This window comes from Excalfactoria chinensis, chromosome 8 (assembly GCF_039878825.1).
Source record: "Excalfactoria chinensis isolate bCotChi1 chromosome 8, bCotChi1.hap2, whole genome shotgun sequence".
In the NCBI taxonomy this organism is placed as follows: domain Eukaryota; kingdom Metazoa; phylum Chordata; class Aves; order Galliformes; family Phasianidae; genus Excalfactoria; species Excalfactoria chinensis.
In genome coordinates, this window is record NC_092832.1 from 26,900,674 (window position 1) to 26,920,433 (window position 19,760).

A 19,760-nucleotide genomic window follows, 5' to 3' on the forward strand; every position below is an offset into this window, starting at 1 on the left:
GCTTGACATAACCAGAGAGCACAATGGCTGCGCCTGCTGATTTCACTTTTGTCTTTGAATGCTGTGTTCTCTGGCAATAACTAACACAAGCACTCATCTGTACCCCGACCCAGCTCCAGTCTTCTTCCATCAGCAGCTCTAACTTCCTCTGGTTCTCATTCAAATACCTGGGGAAAAGGATGCTTTTCAATATTTGGAACTAATTGTCTAAAAAGATAGGCTTTTTTCCCTTACAAACCCATCATAGGCTCCAGCTGAGTAAGCCCTTCCCAGCTCTCTGTTTTGCATCTCTTTGCTTTGCAAGTCTCCTTTTACATGTAAGTCAATCCCAGACAAATTATTTCATCTTTCCCTTCCAGCACTTGAGCACAAATTTCCAACAACATACATTCAAGTTTCATTGCATCATTTATATCTGGTTCCCTCCCCCCCACCCCCTCCAATCTCCCCCACTATACTCAGGAAAATCCATATTCTTTTCTCACACTTTCTATTTCCAGCATTCACTGGATTATGAGAGCAAGTTGAAGCACACAACACCTTGACCTCAACACATTACTTACTTCCCAGTGGTGCTTCCTTTCAGATTTATATCTCTGGAAGCTTGGCAGCACCAGAGCTGTGACTCATATCCCACCTGTGTGAGGAGCCCTCCCCCTGTTTCTCTAATCACCATCATTTGTTTCAGGCAGTAAATATCTGCAACAACCCAGTTTGTAATTCTCCCCCTACAAGTGAGCTTGCACTCAACAGGTTGCCTTATGTCTTGCACACACAGCTCAGCTTTGGCACATTCTCATTTTGACCATACAAACTTCACCCTTGAGAACCGACTTAGAGGAAGAGCAGCACTGCTGCTCACCCTGGCAGCTGTGGATCTCAGAAGGCACAGCTTTGCCTGACCCATAAGAGATGGCACCGCAACCATCCATAGTGCCGTGTTAGAACCTTTTCCTTTGGCCTCTTCTGCTGCAGCCCTCTCTGCTTTGCTACAAATACCCCACAGCCCGTGGTCACCATCACCGCCGAGCATCACCTTATGTCAGCCACCGATGGTGCTTTCCCAAGCTGCATTTCAGAACTGCAGACACCACCTCAGCTCAGAGAACTGATGACTCTGAACTTCCCTTGAGATCACCTTCAGTCCCAAGAAGCCCTGGCAGTGCAGGCAGGTTGGTACGGAGCTGAGCTCAGCACATGGTACCTCCATTTGCAGCTGGGGCCGTGCCCTTCCGCTCTTACTTTTGCAGTCAAGCACCAGGTTAAGCTTCTGGTGAATGCTCGTGCAGGATCCTGCCTTCACTCAGAGTTGTGAGTGATGACACAGAGTTACTTTGGGCTCAGCTTTGTTTCCTTGCCTTGAAGGAAAGCCCAGCACATGAAGACCTTCAAAACCGACAGCAAAGCACTTCCAGTCAGATGCTGGAATCCATTAACAGTTGAAATAATACTTAGCAAATCCTTAATGATTCTGTGATTCTACGGAACAATCTGCATTAGAGCCTCATAGAAAAGCTGAGGGTTTACACAGCACCTGGCACCTTAAAGACTGCCCCATGACAGCTCTTGGAAACGTGCACTCTGAACACAACTCAGAGGGAAAGAACTGTATGAACAAGCAGAGTTTGCTGCTGAAAGAACAGAGAAAGCAGCTGCATTTCATGCTGGGCAGTGGACTGGTGCTTCTCAGTTCAGTTTCCTGCCATGGTGACACAGAGTTCTGATGGCTTGAGCCACCTGAGGGGCACCTTCCTTCATTGCATCACCCACCAGTAAGATGCTGCCTCAGCCTTGCTACTGCCAGCTGAGCGCGGCGTGTGGCTGCTGCTGCCATACCTTCTGGAAATGGAAACTAGAGGCACCCAGCGAGGTGGAGCAAAGGATGAGGCCTTGATGAAGGGTAAGAGATACGATGCCGTATGAACTTCTATTGGAGTCTTATTTCAAAATACACCAACCCTGGTTTTACGGCGTGTGCTTGGAGGGTGTAAATGTAGCATGAACCAAAAGAAGGCAGAGGGGAAATAAGGCAGACATATAAAAGGAAACTGGTGGTATTTGGAGCCTCGCAGGGCACAGACACACACAGGGCATGGGGTAGATGGTGAGCTTTGTCAGCATTTCCTTCTCTCTATAAAAATGTGTGAATATTATGGTGTGATTCGGGAGGGGGCACCGCAGCCTGGAGGCTCACACACGGCTGTGGTCCTACAGACCCTCACTCTGCTCAACATCCAGCACAGCAAAAGTCAGTCTTTAAGCAAGCGACGGTCAGTCACGTCCAGCCAAGAGAAGGAAGAGCAGTAACAAGGGGCCTCCTTCGTTAGGAACACTTTCAGGTAGGGCAGTAGCCATTAACAACGTAAGAAATAAGATTCCAGCCCCGTTTTCCTGTACTGCGGCTGCAGGGAGCCCGCTCTGGGAAGGGGCGGGTTGCTCAGGGCTCCGGTCCTGCGCTACGGCTGTGGGGTTCCGCAGCTGCTGCTCGATTCCTCCCCGGGGGGGGGGGCAGCACGGCCGGGGGCAGCGCGGGGCGGGGCGGGCGGCAGCGGGGCCGGTAGAGCCGCCCGCACGTGTGGGATGCGCGGAGCCGAGCGGCGCTGAGCAGGGAGCGATGCTCCAAGAGCCGAGCGGGGACGGCGGGGCTCCTTTAACGGACTGTGACCTCAGCCGGGCGCCGTTTCGCTGCTGGCTGTCAGCTTCCCTATAAACGCAACTCCTGACCGCGGCGCTGCCCGCACTGTGCAACCTGCAGCCTCCAAAAGCCCGTTTTTACTGCAGGGTGTAACGCAACAGCGCTGCGAGCTCCTCGTTGTGCCGGTAAGGAGCGGCGGGCGGGAGGTGGGCGCTTCCACGGCCACCCGCTGCTATACGAGGGGTGCGCGAGGAGCTGCTGGTTTTGACTCAGGCGTTTGGGGCGCAGTTTTGCTGGCAGCGAAGCCTGAAGGATGTTTGCCCAGTCAAAGTGGCAATTTCAGTTTATTGGAAGGCAGAGCGTTTATCTGAAGAGCTGCCGCGGTGCGATTGCTCATCCTGGCACTTACGAATCACCTACAGACTTGGCTGCCGTCAACGTGTTGGTGTGAAGCTGAAGTGCTGCAGCAAAACATTTCCATCCGAAGAACCCGAGGATTTAAAAGAAATGTTTATATGAACCCATAGAAAGGCTTGGCTCAGGTCAGTGGGACAGTACAACAGCACCCGCATCCTTTGTAAGAGGAGTGCTGCATCCTCTGATCTGCAGTGTGGACGTCAGATCTGGCTCTGGATTCTCAGCAGGGTTTCCCTGCACAGCGGACCTGCTCGGTCTCTCCTCGCTGTTCATTGATGTGCCTGTAACTCCATCTCCTTGGTGCTCTCACAGCTGCAGGCTGCCCCATCCGAATGCGCACCACAGCAGTTTGCCGCTGGAGAGGTGAGAGGAACCCACCTGCAAAAGGTGAGGAAAGTACCAGCGTTGGGGCTTTGGGAAGCCCCAGGTGTTTCCATCCTGTCTCTTACCCTTCCCTTCTCCATTTCTTTCTTCATCTCCATTCCCCAGAAGGCAGATGGGAGGTGAACAGGCTGGGGTGACACCCATGTGAAGAGGCTGGTTGGTCTCAGCAGCATCAGAAAGCCTGGGCAGGCAGCACCAGTGGGCAGACAGCAGGCTGGGCATGCAGGCTGCCTGAGCTGCGTGCACTGGGATACCTGGCACCTCCACAGGCTGCCCAGGTGGCAAGAGCACATTGGGGAGCTCATGCTGGAAAATAGGTGCAGGACTTGAGGACAATGAGAGCTGCTGGAATGTGGCAAGTAAAAAGGCATCCTGGGGAGAAACAGCACGTCTTATTCCTTGAGAAGAAAACCGAGAGGCTTGAGAGCTGCTGCTTCTATTTACTGATTGTTCAGACTTCCTTGGTATGGTGCATCCTTTCTGCTTCAGGTTCTGCTCCATCTGAGCTGTCACACAGCTGCAAGGAGTTGAAGTTGTTCACTGTAAAATTGCAGATGTGCAGGAGGTATGAAAGCAGAAATGAACGAGAGAAACCTTTGTCCTTTGCACAGGGGGCACTGAGGGTCTGCTCTGGTTGTCTTTTGCAGCAAGGTTTCTGGTTCTGGGTTTGCAGAGCATCTTTGGGAGGGAAAGGAGGAAGTATGGAAGCATGTCTCTCCTTGAAGCATAACGTAAAGGAGCTGTGATTCTAACAGCCCTCTCAGCTGCGTGCCAGTCTGCAGGGAGAGCCAATGGCACCTTCAGCTGCTGCTTAGGATCACAGCCACAATCCAGCAATGTTAGCAAGGAGAGTTAATTAGAAGGAGCTGATGAAGGGAGGGTTTGGGATTTTCTGGAGTTAGGAAATAGTGCCAGTATCCTAAAATGATTTTTTCCCCACTTTGTAGGTAGAAGGTGAGCATTTCTCTGTAGGGAGCAAAATGCAAACTGCGTGGGTCGTACCCGTCACAGTCTGTTTGCTGCCGTACTTCACAGCAGGTAAGATGATTTTTATGTATATAGCACTCATCAGTTAAAAGAAGCACTGGGCGATTAGTGTTTTCTTTCAGACACACCAGCAAACATCTTTCTTATTAGAGAGAGCAAAGTTTGATGCTTAGTTAGGCTTTTGCTGTACTTTCCTTATGAGCTCATTGATGAGCTTATGAGCCGCTACCACTGGGCGTCTTCCCATTCCTTCATGGCAATGTTCATTAAGCAGCAGTGAAAAACAGCAGTTCTGATGAGCAGACTTTGCCCTGGGCTGTGCCTTTTGGTGTGATGGCTGGTGGTTCGTCTTTGGTTTCTGATCCCCACTTAATCTAGTCAATGAAGATTCACAGCAATACGCCGTGAGTTACAGTGCAGAGGCAAGAATCCTTACGTGATACATTTGGCACCACAGCCTTCCCTCAATGAGCGTGTTTTATGAGCCACGCAGCAGCAGCGGGTCCCTTTAAAGGTTTGTCTTCCCATTCCATTGCAGAAGCGTGCAGTGAAGGAAACGTGTCTGCCAGCAAACCTGCCCACGGTGTCACAGAGATATGCGAGAAGGGAAACATGGCTGCTAGCACTGCTGCTCACGTCCAGCCTGGAACCAACGTTACCCTCTCATGCCAGCTCAAACAACTGAAGTACAGCCAGCAGTGCAAGACAGCTCTTTTCTTTAACGGTTCTGAACTGATTAGCAATTACGGCACTTCAGTAAGCAGCACATTTCCAGTCAGTGCATATGGCAAACACATGTTTACTTGCAAAATAGATTGTGAATACAAGAAAAAGCTCATTTGTGGAATTGATATAGAGTCTGGAAGTAAGGAGAGTTTCATTATTCCTCACTCTTTCTAATGTTCTGGGGTGCCTCTGAAGCAGAGGTTGGGAGCTCACAGGGGGTGGCCTCCTCTAGAAAAGGTGCGACGTTGTATTGCTTTTATATCTGAAATGCTGCTGCCTGCAGCTGTGTAACAAACACTACAGAGGCCTTTCACACCCTGATTCCCAGCCCCCCGCGTGGATGTGGGCATCTGCAGGGCTCCGTGTGCTTGTCTCTCTCTGCACCCACTGTCTCTCACCTCTGACAAACCTCTCGCGCTGCTTTAGATGTAGTGGCAACATTTGCATGTTGCCAGCTTGCTGCTCTCAGCATCTTTAAGGAAGAAACTGATCAGAATATCTGCTTAAGATCCTCCAGATCAGCCAAAAAATGTGTCATGTATCCAGTATGGGACAGATGGCAACCTCACCTGCACCTGGGATAAAGGAAGGTTTACGCACATGAACACCACATACGTGATACAGTAGGTAACACAGGGAAGTAGGTTCCTTAAAGCCTACAGTCACATCCTAGAGGGGTTTTTGTGTTGGTTTTATGTTGTTTGTTACAGATTTGCTCTTTGTTAACTCACACAAGAGCTGCTTTCTGAATAAGTCAGTGCAAGGCTGCCACGATCACAGAACCAACCCTTCCTGCCTACAGCCATGTGCGCTGTGCTGCAGTGGTTCAATGACTCCTGGGTTAAGCACATTAAGAGAACGTGCCAAGACATGGCTCCTTATTGCAAAGGGAAGTTTAATAGTAGAAGCAGTCTGAAACGGGCTGCTTAAAACCTGCTGTTTTCCCATCGTGGATCTTCTCTACGTACAGATGATGTGATTAGCAATGCCAGCACCAGGAAGCCTCAGTTCTGAGCTTCTCACGGTGCCTCACAGTTCAGCTGAGGAGATGGAGAGAAAACTTTTCCAAGCTGTGTCATTTTTGCTTCCTCTTAAAGGACCAACAGCCTTGTTGCTCGCTCTGGTTTTGCTGAGCTTCCCCTGAAACAGACTGCAGACCCCTGCAGCAAGCTCTGAGCAAGGAACAAGTGGATTTGTCTTCCACGGTGTACGGAAAGGTACTGACCAAGAGCTTTCCTTCTATTCTAGGCTATCGGATGGGACTGACACCTTATGTTTCTCAGAAGAAAGCCTGAGTAATAAGTTTGGTTTGCTGGTTCTGAGCACAAAGTTGAACTTTGAATCTACTTACAGACTTGTGGTTGTCGCCTCCAACAAACTAGGAAGTGCTTTTTCACAGCCACTTAAATTCATGCTCATAGACATAGGTAAATGCCTTACTTACCTTCTTGCAGTCAGCACTGGCTATTGAGAGGAAGTGCAAACTGAGCACTCTATCTTTGTTGTTTGAACCTGTCGGGGAAAGTATCCGTCCATCTCAAGCACCCGTTCTATTCACCTAACCCTCCATTATTAGCTGTGATGCATATCTGAGTGCTGTTTCTTTGTTTTCTTTCTGTTTTTGCTGCCAGTGCAACCACGTCCTCCAAACTTTTTAGTGGAATGTGAACGTTCAGCAACAAACTGCTCGTTGTTTTGGCACAGTGAAGGCCAAGGGCAGCACTGCAGAGTGAGATACCGGCCACTGAGCAGTTCCACCTGGAACACGGTAATCCTGTGTTGGAGGATAAGTTTAGTGTGATCCTTGGGCGCTCCTGTAATGGTATTTCTCTCTCCGGTCTGCTCTGTAGCATCTTATTTAAGAAAAACTATTGCCTGCTCCTCAAAGCCTCCATTGCTGCCCTGAAACTGAATGAAGGTGGAACACTTACCATGAAAATATAAACACAAAAAGCCCTGCATGCGTGCACAGTTCCCCACATGTCAGGCACAGTGCACAGCAAATCAGAGCTGACGTTTGGCACACACACCACTAAAACGTGGTCATTTCTGCTCACTGTAGCTCAAGGGTATAGGTGTACATTTTCCAAATGCTTCTGCCTCCTTTAATGCTGCCTGGAATCCTGAGCTCATATTTTAAGGGCTGAAACTGCTTTAAGTTGAGTAAAATGTATGAACGTATCATTAACCCAATTTCCCCGTGAGTTTAACGTTGTGTGTCCTTTATCTTCACTGAAGGTTAGAAGTTTAAATAGTGAAAATTGCAGTCTTCATGGTCTGGAGCCTCATACAGAGTATGAATTTCAAGTGAGCTGTAAAATTCATCCTGAGAGGGGACTGTGGAGTAACTGGAGTACATTCCAGATCCGGACTCCAGAAGCAGGTAATATGATTTGTTATGCTAAGCCTATGTCTAAAGTTTACACAGAAATGTAAACTTCAGCTAATGAAATCACAACCACAGAATGGCCTGGGTTGCAAAGGCCCACAGTGCTCATCCAGCTCCAACCCCCTGCTGTGTGCAGGGTCACCAACCAGCAGCCCAGGCTGCCCAGAGCCACATCCAGCCTGGCCTTGAATGCCTGCAGGGATGGGGCATCCACAGCCTCCTTGGGCAACATGTTCCAGTGCGTCACCACCTCTGTGTGAATTCAAAACACTGTTTGGTTTTTGCTCCTGGTTCAAATCTGTAAATCCAGAAACAAAACCAACAGGGAACGCTGCTGCACGTCTGGAAAAGCCAGAGAAATCTGTGCTGCTTAGCCGGGAAAAGGAAAACGTTTTGTGTTGGTTTATATCAAAGCACTGAACAGAATTACTGCAGCAGTCCTGTACTGAAGGCTGATGGGGCCACTCGGTGGCTGAGGAACATCACATCTGAGAAACACATGCTGGGTCCTTGAGCCTGCGGGACAGTTTGCTGAGGAGCTGAGCTGGATGGATGAGCCCAGGAAATTGCATCTCCTGGCTCAGTTCAGTTGCAGGTTGTAACAAAGCAGCTTAAATTTGCTGATCCATCTTCCTCTGAGTAAGGAAAATATTTTGCTCAGAGAACTGCCAAATAGGTCTGTCCTCTAACAGTGCAGTCACTGGAGATCTCTATAGCCTTAACGGGTGACAACTTGGCCACGCATTTCACAGTGAATGAGAAGATGAGAACACGGCGTTTCTGCTCATGGAACAGCACAGCAGAGTCCAGGGGCTGCAGCACAGACACGAGCTCAGTTCTCCTCTTTTATAGCAATTCTAATACCAGAAGCCTTCAGTTAGATGCAGGGTCCCCACCTGCATGCCCAACTCCTGTGTGAAAGGAGAAAGCTTCTCCAGGAGAATCCCAGTGCAGATGCATTGGCTTCTTTGGCATCACCTCCTTTCCTCTCACCGTTGGCTTTCATTGCTCTCTTTTCGTGGATTCCTATAAGAGCTCCAGGCTCCCGCAGTTATTACTCACGCTATTTACCACTTCTGCCAGCAACAGTTTCTGTAAGAAGCATTGATTGATGCAAGAGGTGTGAACTTTTCCTTCCCTCCCCCACCTTCCTCTCAACAGTTTTCTTTGCCTTCTCAATGCACCCGGCGTTGCTATGGTGTCTGTGGTCATCACCCCTCTTCCCCAACCAGCGCTGCATTTGATGACTGGCTGCCTCTCCTCAACAGCTCAGGGAATATTTCTGCCATCAGTCAGTGAGGTGATGCTGCAGACGATGAGCAATGTGTTCACAACTGTTGCTCTCCTTCAAAGTAGCTGAAGTTTTCACACTAGTTTGGCCTTCACTGAATTCAGGACTATGCCTTCTAGACTTACAAAGCTGCTTTCCCCCCCCCCCCACCATGTTTCTCCAGGCCACAGAAGTTGCTTTCTGCAAGCACTTTAGCAAAGCAAGCCTTTCTTTTCCACCTATTTTTGTGTGGTTTGAAAAGAACCTTAAAATCTGGGCTGCTGTTCAACAGATGCAGTTTGCTTTTGTTTCCCCTGCTTTGAACTTGCCCCTTGCTCACAGTCAGTGCCATCCTGGTTGCATTTCTTCTGTGGCTCCCATGGCTTCTTTGTTTTCTGTTGTTCTCTTCCTTTTTTCTTTCCATCCCAGTCACTGTTTGCAGTGGAGGCAGGACAAACGGTTCTTAACATTGCTGGGACTGAGGAGATTTTCTGTCTTTGCATTTAGGTAACAGCAGACAGTCTCAGCCCACCTAAGTAGGGCTGCACATCAGTTGCCTGCTGCTTAGGGTATAAGAAACACGTATTATTTGATTTTGATGAGCTGACTGTGCTCAAGGACCTGGGGGAGCCAAGCTTTGTCACACTGGCTTTCTTCGTATCTCTTAATCCGAATCTGAATTGTTGGAGCATGTTGTTAATTAGCTCAGAATTCAGTGAGTACCATTTCAAACTCCAAGGGTTTCTAGGAAGCATCTTCCTTGGACCTTAATTCACCTCAGCTTCCATGCAAAGATGAGAGCTAATGCTGCCCCTTTGGTTTATGGGCTTTCTTGGATGTCCCAGGCAGACCATAACTCCTCCTATCGAGGTGGTTTGTCCTTTGTGACTACAGGCATCTGGGCAGTCATCCCTGCAGCCGAACTCTATCTGTAATAGCAAATACAAGCTTCAAGTACAAAATAGCACTTCTAGGACTACAGCACTTACATGATTTCTGAGGTTCTAATTCTTAAATAGGAGTTGTTTCGGGATTATGACTTCTGTAGCCTATTTGATGTCTTGTTTGCTTCAAAATACCATCATTGATTCTGTTTCTTTTCTCTCTCCACCAGTGCCTACCGGGCTCTTAGATGTCTGGTACAAAAAGCAGGATGTGGACTCTCAAATGCAGAACATTTCTCTTTTTTGGAAGGTAAGTTGTTGAAGGAAAGCTTAGTGGACACAGAAATAATCAGCAGCTTCGGACGGGGAGCCCCATGTTGTGTGTTTAAAGCAGGGCACAGCAGTGCTTTGTCCACAGGTCTGTAATAACCCAGAACAGCTCTACTACCCCTGACTTTCCTCATTTTCTACTTCATTGCATGCTGCCAGAGCACAGATTATTGGAGGAAAGGGGGATGCTGTGCCCCATATGATCAGCAGGTATCTGCTTCATGCGTGTGCCTTTGACTGTGAACTGCCTTTAGAGGAGTTTCTGCTCTGAGATGAAGAACAGGGCGATGCAGAATGGGAGAGATAGAGGAGCTGAGTCATACAGCAGCAGCAGAAAGAAACCATGTCTCTGTACAGGTGTGAAATACGCGATGGGCAAGTCACACACAGAATAGTTGGCTAATGATACAACTGTAGGTCTGAAACTGGATGAGCTCAGAGCAAGTATTTTCATACTGAATGGGCAGAGCTTTCAGAAAGCTGGGGAATGAAGCCCTATAAGAAAACGACTTTTTCCTTATCATAAAACCATAGAATGGCTTGAGTTGGAAGGGACCCTGAGGATCAAGTTCTAATCCCCCACTGCAGACAGGGCCACCAACCTCCACACTGAATACCAGCCCAGGCTGCCCAGAGCCCCATCCGAGCTGGCCTTGAACACCTCCAGGGATGGACAGGGCATCCACAGCCTCTCTGGGCAGCTGTTCCAGCACCTCACCACTCTCAGAGTAAAGAACTTCCTCCTGACATCCAACCTAAGTCATCCTCCTTCAACCTAAAACCATTTCCCCATATCCAACCTAAACCTCCCCTCTTTAAGTTTGGAACCGTTTCTCCTTGCCCTATCAGCACAGGCTCCGCTGCAGTGAAATTAAGTTCATTTTTAGGCAGTCACTAGACTGGAACTGCACAGGAAAAATAGATAAGAAACAGATACGCAACCTGCAGAAGGAATCTCAGGTAAAACATATGCTCTGGTCTGTTGTATTAGGCGAAATACGGGGATATCGGGCTGTCACGCGACAGGCCCTCCCTAATTTCTGGAAGGATCGATGACGTGTACAAGAGAGGCGTACACGAAGGGCATAGGTTATATAAGCGTGTGTTTGCTTTAAGAAATCGCCATTTTACCACTCACCCTCTTGGTGTTATTTCGGTAATTGGCCCAGCTGCGGACTTCTAGGGTCTTAAAGTCTACACTGGTCACTACCATTAGGGAACTAATTCACTTCAGTTACTACTTTGCTTTAAAACAAGCAAAACCAGCAGTCAAATATGAAGACATCTAACACTACGTAGAAGAAGGTAATAGATTTAGTGAGGGAGAGATTGCGAGCTCTCTCTCTGAGAGCTGCAGCTGGCAGCAGGGAACTCCATTTAGCAACTGAACTGAATGTATGCAATGGGAAACATCTCCATGCAAGCACCAAGTTGCTGGGGAGCCAGCTTTCTTTCCACTTTTAGGAGAGGAGAAAGTAAAAACCAATCATTTGGTACCAAAGAACTTTAGCTGGTGTTCACTACTGTCCAGCCAGTTATGCTGACACCGTAAGTAATTTCTTTACTATGATGAGAACAAAAAGAGATGAATAAAATACCTTCTGCCATGTCCTGTATATTAAAGGGCTGATGGTGGCAGACTGGTGGCAGCACAGAGGGTAGCAAGGCCGGTGATTTGCCTGACCTTTTAATGATGATCACCAGCTCCTGGGAGGCACTGAAACCTGACTTTGGATTTAATCTTTCTTGGAAAGGAGGAAGAACATGATTCATTCGTGCCAGGAAGTAACAAGTGTCCCAACCGCCTTCACAGGAGGTTCTGAAATGAGGCTTCCCCTCCGTTTGCTGCCTCATGGGGAAAAGGCCCTGCAGCTCATTGGGATCTCACAGTGAATGGGCAAAGTGCAGGCAGACGAGGATGCGTGTGTGCTCCTCAGGAGGGTCTGTAGGTGGAACAGAAATCCCTCTCATGAGGGAAGGTGCAGTTCTAAGCAGACAGACTGTTTGGTTCCTGGTGGCCAAATGGTCTGGCTGAGCCAGTCACTGTCAGTGGCTGAAGAAGGGCCTTTTGTTTTCCTGCACTTAAACCCCCACGTGGAAAGCTGAGACCGCAGCTGTGTGACATGCATCCGTCCAGCAAACCTGGCACAGCTGCCTGTCTGAACACAGCGGGTCCAGGAAGCCAAACCTGTGCCTCCTTCCCTGAGCAGGTTTCAAACACCACTTTGGCACCACCAGAGTTCTCTGCAATACACTCAGTGCCCTTGGCTTTTCCCCCACCTCTCTTCCAGGCTTTTCCCTCAACTAAAAGTGTAACAACCTCATTTTCTTTGCAGGCTTTGCAGCAGTCGGAGGCGAGAGGAAAAATCCTGCATTACACGGTGACCTTCGAAGCACTAAGCCACGGGGAGCCCAAAGCAATGGAAACAAACGTGACCACACAAACCAGCTACACCAGAGTCACTCCAAAGATGGGCTACAAGATAACAGTCACTGCTGACAACTCGAGGGGAAGCTCACCTCCTGCTTCCATCCTGACTAACCCGGGCACCCAAGGTATACATACGCACCATAAAAGCATTCAGACTCTGCCACTTTGTGCTCCTGATCTGCGCGGATCCCCAGGGATCCTCAGTGACTGCAGTTCAGATCCACTTACAAGTCAAAGGCAGCAGCGTGGTTTCATGTTGAGCCAAGTTGCCCTGAATCAGCAGTGCCATAACTTTAACCCCTTCTGCTGACTGTGCAAGCCGTCCGGGCACCTGACACAGCAAACATCCAGCTATGAACGAAAAAGAAAAGCAATGGACTCTATTTGTTTTGTATGAGGGAGGGTAGAACTGAAGGGAGGGTGATGGCAAGGGGTGAAACGTGGTAAAAACCAGGTATGAAACTCACCGTCACCTTAAGGCCGAGGCAAATCTGTGCCGGTGGTGTGGTTTCTATTTGGCTGTTCTTTCTCCCATGGCAGATTTACCCTCTCCTCAGAACGTCTCTGTTATGGCGATGGGAAATAACAGCATCTTGGTCAGCTGGGAACCTCCCATTAAATCCACTGCATCCATCAGTGGGTACGTTGTGGAATGGATAAGCACCCATAGGAAGAGCAGCCTGGAGCCCCATCCAAGCTGGATAAGGCTTGTCCCATCCAACCTGTCTGTAGTGATACCAGGTGAGCACCACGGACAAGCAGGATGTTGTCAAAGTACTATTTTACCTGTGAAAGCCTGGCCATGAGCGCCTGCAGTTGTTGGTCACTGATCCAAACAGCAGCAATAGCCTTCATACGAGATAGCTTCAAAGTTACAATGAGGGCGCTGGGGTTACTCCAGTTAGCCCTTCCCACCTTGGCTTGGTGCTGTGCCTCCCAGGGTGTTAAATCCCCGCTCTCAAGCAAGCAGGAGAAAACAGCACATTCACGCCGTTACTTTGTACTCTGCTTTGAGAAAGGGAAACATTCATTGCTGACACGGGAGCCGAGCAGGTGAGTATTTTAGCCATAACTGTAAATATTCCAGCGGGGTAATTGTTTCTGTTCCTGCATTTAGAGCACATAGAGGACGAGGTGTGCTACCACATCAGTGTGTTTGCGCTGTATCAGGACAGAGCTGGGCAAGCGACATCAGCGAGGGGATACTCGAGAGAAAAAGGTAAACGGCAGAATTCCTCTTCCAGATCATTTGAAGCCAACTCAAAACGCTCAGCATTCAAAGTCAGCTCTTCTGTTACGCTCTGTAGCACCAGCAGCTGGGCCACAGGTGAACGCAAAGCCACGGGCTGACAGCATCTTGGTGTCATGGGAAGAAATCCCTCCCCACCAGCAAATGGGCTGCATCACGGGGTACAAGATATACCTGCAGAGAAAGGCCAGTGCTGTGGATCCTGATGTAGGTGGGTATCTGGTGATAAACGACGTGATGTGCAAGTGCTGCTTATTGAGGGGGGATTGGTGGTGAAGGAGGCTTCAAAAGGAGCCCAGGCAGCTCAGCCAGCAGCAAGATGCACATTCAGTTCTCTGCTACGGCTGCCCATGAACAAGGCTGCATATTTATACTCACATATGAAGTTAGACCATTCTCAGTTATTCTGAATGAACAAAATTCTCCTCCCCGTTGTTGTTTTTTCCCTTCTTGTTATTCTCACGAGCCGCAGCCCTGTAATTATCAGCAGGGTATAAATGGCACTGACTAAAAGCTGCACTCAGCACACGCAGTCAGCACGTTGAGACACACAGCAGGTAACACACACCGCATTCCTGCACTTGGATGCCTTCCCCAGGCACGGCCTTTGACTCTGTGTGTGTAACTCCATGTGTGTAACTCCATGTGTGTAACTCCATGTGTGTAACTCCATGTGTGTAACTCCATGCTTCCACCCAAGACAAGAAATGCTTTTCCTTCTCTTATTCAGGAGCTGCAGGGCAGCTTTTAGTGCATGTTTCAGAGTCCCACCATGCAAAGCTCACTTTAGATTTAGACACTAACGTACCAAATAGTCAAAGGGCAGGACAGCCAATGCTGAGCAGCATCGCTTCTGCTCTGTGCAAGAGGACAGGCCTCAGAGCAACCCCAACGGCCTGAGCTCTCCTACAGCCCTCCCAAGGACTCAGTGACGTGGACAAGGTTACTTACAGCAAGAGAGAACTCCTGCAAACACAGCTCTTCATAGAGCTAAACGCAGCCAGAGCACATGCTAGGGCTTTTATTTGCTTTTCCCTCTTTCCCTTTTAGCCATTTATAATACAGCATCCCGACATCCGTTCCACATCACAGACCTACAGCGTGGGGAGTGCTACGCCCTGTGGATGACAGCACTGACGGACGCTGGGGAAAGTCCCTGGGGAAACAGCGAGCTGGTCTGCTTGGAAAGTAAGGAGCCTGATGGGGACAGGGACCTACCGAGCACTGCGCTGTGACCGAGTGTGCTCCCCATTTCTGTGCTGCCCAGGGGCTGCAAAAACAAATCTGTGCCCTGCATCCATGGGAGGTTCAGTACCAGAAGATCAGCAATCACGTGTTTCCATACGGACTGCCTGTCTCTAGAGACAGCTGTAATGCATTCCAGCACTATAAAGTACTGTTGACCTCAAACGCCCAAATTTCAGCTCCCCCAATTAACACCAAAAAGCTCCCGGTGTTCTCTACAAGTGCAAGCTATGAGTGCTGCCCAGTGTGAACCAGAATACGTTTTTCTTCATTAAAACGAGGTTAAAATGCCTGTTCTGTGTTCCAGGTGCCATGGACTGGATTATTGTGCTCACCTGCAGCTTCTTCATACTCTCAGCCTGCCTTTGCTCCCTGCGTCCTGCGAGAAAACTGTGAGTGGGCCGACCCATTGCATTGCAGTAACACATGGGCATTCTGCTAGAGGGCACATAACGTGGGGAACAGGGAGGATTGTTTTGAACAAAGGCTTTGGGTAATGTGAGCATTCAGAACAACACTTTGTGCTCAGAAGGTAGCTATAGTTCACGTCATGAGTTTGTAACTGAGATCCTAAGGCCTGCTTCCACTGCAGCCGGGCTGCTATGGACCTCAGGCACGTCCTGAGAGGGAAGCCAGACCCTGTGACAAGCAGCCCTTTTTCTTTAAAGCAACACAAACACATCCCACATCTCCAACTGGATTTTCCAGGCCTGAGCTCCTGGCCATGCCGAGCACGCTCTGCTCTTAGTCATACACACCTAACCAGGGCTGGCTGCAGGACGATGCTGTGCTGCATGGGATTTTGCTAAGTCAGTACTTGCTCAGTGTTACCTCACTCCTGGCTCAGCACCTGGGAAACATCAGCACCTGGAACAGCCAAAAAAGAACACACTAAAGGCTGCAGAGCAGTGGGGAGGGCAATAGCATACAGTCATAAGGTGATGTTCTGGCCAGAGGAACTTGGAAAAGTGGGAACCCAAAGCTGTGCCGTCCAGTCAGCCAACATTGCTGCGTCCTCAAAAAGCCCGGCAGGCTCTGCCAGCCCCACCCAGCCTGAGCTCCTGCTCTTCTATAGGAAGGCAGCCTCATCACACAGAATCCTGCAGTGACTGCATGCACAAACAGCACATTCCAGCTCAGCAGAACCTGCAGGGATTGGCTTTTGTGCTTTTAACTTCACTCGTCCCACCCACAGATTCCTCTTGCTCTTTTCTGCCACTGTACCTCGGTGGTACAGCAAAGCCATTCCGGATCCAGCTAATGCTACATGGGCTAAGAACGACCGGTCTATGAAGGTAAATCAGACCTTTTGTTTTCTTCTAACCCCATCATCTTCAGCAGATAAAGCAGTCAGAGCCATGCAAATTAGTCAGCCCCCTAACAGAGCAAACTCTGCACTTTCTGGCACGGAAGCAGCTCTGCTCTGTGTTACACGTGGTGTGTATCGCCCAGTAACCACAGAGCAGTGCAGACTGACCTCCCACTTAGCAGTGCCAGCTGCTGTGTGGGAATGCCCGCATTTTGGGGGCGGCTGGGAGGGCACAATGCAGTGAGTGCAGGATTAATGAGCGCTGCTGTACTGTGCCCCCAGCAGGGTGAGCTGAGCGTACCTTCCAGTCTGCTCGTGCACAACGCCAGCAGTTTTGAAGAGCCTGAAACAACAGAGGTGGAGGAAAGCTTCACAAAGACAGGCTGCCAGGCTTTCCAGGACAGGCTCATCTTCAGCAGCATCACCCCCAGCAGAAATCACGACTGGCAACTGGAAAGCAGCTTTGAGAAGCAGGACTCAGAGTACAGGCCTCTACCCAGCAGCACAGATGGTGGCAGTTACGAGCATCAGCTTCCCGACCTGTACCAGAAGATGGTGCTGGAAGTGACAGAGCAAACACAAACTGTTTGCGAGTACATTGCTAATCCAGTGACTGACAGGGCTACAGCTTACCTGCCCTCAGCCATCTCAGCACCTGTCACAGACACTACGGAAGGAGACCCCGACCTTTTGTGCAATCCCATCTCTGTCTTCCCAACAACTTTTCTGACACCAGAATTTCCCTGCAGAGGGAAACTTAATTTGGACACGGTGAGGCTGAGCAGCAGCTCTTTCACAAGGTAGGCTGTCAGGGTGGCACAGCAGCCCGGCCTGAACGTTTGCACTTTAGCCAAGCATTGCAATACGTGTTTCATTGCAGCCAGGACAGCAACTCGCACATCACACCTCCGGGTAACACAGCCCAGCTCACAGGCTTTCCCAGGTTCTAAGCCCTGCCTTACTGTACAGTGCAGCAGCTCCTCACCCACAGAGCACGCTGAGGTAGAACTCAAGACAAAAGTCCATGTTGCTGGGGCTCAGCAGGCTTCACTCCTCAGGCTGCCTGCAGAGCCAGAGCTGCCTCAGGTGCCCACCCTGCCACCTGAACACAAGGCTGCTTTGGGCTACACCAGACAAGCTATAAGTCATCCAACACAATGCTTGCCCAGGAACATCAGGGAGGCATTTCAGTAAGGTCAGAGCTGAGCAGCTGGCCAGGCAATGGCTGCACTGCGCTCCAGCTGCACACAGGTCAGAAATGCAGCATCTGAGAATCTCTTGCAAACCTCATGTGCACAGTGCACAGCAGACAGCGTTCCTCACTGCTGCCCCAACACAGGCACGTCTTTCAGCCCCAGAGACAACAGTGCTACAGCCCCATGTGGGCACTGAAGGATCCCTCACTCGATTGAGCTTTCCAGCCCTGCTGCAAAACCAGTCAGAGCGGGCCTGCCTTCAGGGCTCAGCACAGAAGGAACCCTCACCAGAGAGAAGCAGGCACCACGTGCACACAGTAAGTCAGATGGGCTGCTGAGAATTGTAATCATTTATTGAAGTATTCTAATTACAGGCTGGAAGTTCGTGTTACACATGTAATGACTTTGTTTACTACGTGCGTTATTTATAAATAGGATGTTGGAAACCTGACATTTGTTTGGTGTTGTTCTCTCTGGTCAAGCTCAAGCTCTAGGCTGCAGCCAGCACACAGCAAAGCACCTCAGATGACAGAGCTGGAGAGGAGGCAGTGCAGGGGTGAGCTCACCTGGAGCAGAACGCTTTGGCTCCTCCCATCCACAGCCGGCAGGTTGAACGAGCTGTTAAGCAGCAGCATAAACTCGGGACAAAGGCCTTGTATGACACACAGTGCACCTCTACTAAAAGAGCCACAGATGACCCCTAGCAGCCCTGCAAACATCTTCTCCCACTGCGTTTCACTTGAAAGTAAAGCCGAGTGCTGCATTTGGGCGATCCCTACTTGCTGGTTTCCTCCTCAGGAGGTCCATGAACTGCTGTGATCACAGAGATCTGGCACAATACGGCTGTTTTTCTCAACACCTGAGCGCACTGCCTTCTAATTTGGTGCCCATAAATGATTATTACCACCTTTAAGAGCAAGGGGTTCTCTACCTGTGCACTGCAGCAGCAGCACCCAGAGAGGCAGTGCTTGCACCCAGCACCTGTATTGTGTCAGTGAGGCCGTGCACTCCAGCACTGCTCCCCTGGGAAGCAGCTTGATGATAAGAAACCGAGCAATACGGAAAGGCTGAACACAACTCCTGCCCACAGAGCTTCCCAAAGCAAAGGGCGCTGCTGGGAGAGCCCAAGGAGTAACACTGCAGGTACAAGCAAATGGGGCAGGCTGCACGAACACCAGCATGCTGCCCGCCAGCAACCTCGTGCTGCTTCAGGGCTCCCCTAAGGCAAACACTGCTTCTGAAGTGTTCCTGGCAGCGTTTGCTTGGCCTGCAGGTGCTCACTGTGTGCTGCTGCTCAGCACCACTCCAGCACCCACTGCTATGCTCACCTGCAGCAGGATGCAGCCAAGCGCCTTTGCAGACATGGCAAGGGACTGCTCTCACACCAGGGCTGTGGCAAAGCCCATCCTTCCCATCCATCACCTCAGCAGTGCTCTGTGGATGGGAATACTTACCCTCGCTGTCCAACCATGTGACACGGGCTCACCATGCTCACGGCAGGTGTTGTGCACTGAAGTGACTTCCAGAGGTAGCACCAGACGCTCATAGCCAGGCCTCTTGTCCAGGAGCAGCACACACATCCTTGTCAGGACAGCCCCCAGGTCTGCCCCACCACAGCACCACCAGACGCACACCTCTCCCTCTCCCACCCACTGTTTCCATAGGGCTCCCAGAACAGGATTTGCTGACACGCAGACTTGCAAATCAGATGCAAGGAAATTTCACAGCAGCTCCTGCAGTGCAGCCTGCACCACGGAACGATCAGAGGGCCAGTCCTGAGCTGTTTCAGAACAGTATTTCTTCTCTGGAACCTGCTCGTAGCTCACTGCTGCCTCCCTGCTGGCCTGGAGCTCTGGGCTCGGCTGCCCATGGCTACACTCACAGCACAGCAGAAGATGCACTTCCATATGAAGAAGGGCTTTCAGCAGCTGCCCAGAAGCAACCTGCAGAGCAGCTGTCCCACTTGGCACCTTCATCCCAACCCAGCAGACGTGCACTGCCATCCATCACTGAACACAACAGCTGCATGCATGCACCACGGCTGTGCCACCCAGCCCTGCAGCCCGTCACACACCTCACAGAGCCAGACCTTCAGCTGCTGCTTCTTCAGAAAACAGAAGCATCACTTCTGCTTGTTCTCTGTGCAACACAATAGGAATCCCATTTCCTCACCTCTAACTCAGTGCTACAACTCAGAGCCAAGGCCAAGACGCCCGCTCAGTGGGATCCACAGATTGCTCTTCACACGGTTATGCTGAACTCCTGCCTGCAGAATGAAGCGGCCTCAGCTCACATCTATCTGTCCATA

General features: G+C 50.1%; 1 protein-coding gene across 1 annotated transcript; it reads left to right on the forward strand.

Annotated features, from left to right (window-relative positions):
* The first annotated feature begins 2,773 nt into the window (after window positions 1-2,773).
* Window positions 2,774-17,149, forward strand: IL12RB2 (interleukin 12 receptor subunit beta 2). Its single transcript, XM_072343830.1, has 16 exons — window positions 2,774-3,439; window positions 4,384-4,474; window positions 4,962-5,288; window positions 5,658-5,772; window positions 6,398-6,576; window positions 6,781-6,917; window positions 7,388-7,532; window positions 9,923-10,002; window positions 12,359-12,578; window positions 12,994-13,194; window positions 13,571-13,672; window positions 13,761-13,913; window positions 14,753-14,890; window positions 15,255-15,339; window positions 16,143-16,242; window positions 16,542-17,149. Exons 2-16 carry the CDS (start codon window positions 4,417-4,419, stop codon window positions 17,058-17,060), a joined length of 2,559 nt encoding a protein of 852 aa, XP_072199931.1. The 5' UTR covers window positions 2,774-3,439; window positions 4,384-4,416; the 3' UTR covers window positions 17,061-17,149.
* Window positions 17,150-19,760: the final 2,611 nt, after the last annotated feature.

Bases quoted from the DNA above. Each gene is read 5' to 3' on its own strand.
- IL12RB2 (XM_072343830.1), top strand. From the start codon at position 4,417: ATGCAAACTGCGTGGGTCGTACCCGTCACAGTCTGTTTGCTGCCGTAC. The intron at 6,918-7,387 runs GTAATCCTGTGT...TCTTCACTGAAG, and splicing joins GCAGTTCCACCTGGAACACG to GTTAGAAGTTTAAATAGTGA. The intron at 13,195-13,570 runs GTGAGCACCACG...TCCTGCATTTAG, and splicing joins CCTGTCTGTAGTGATACCAG to AGCACATAGAGGACGAGGTG.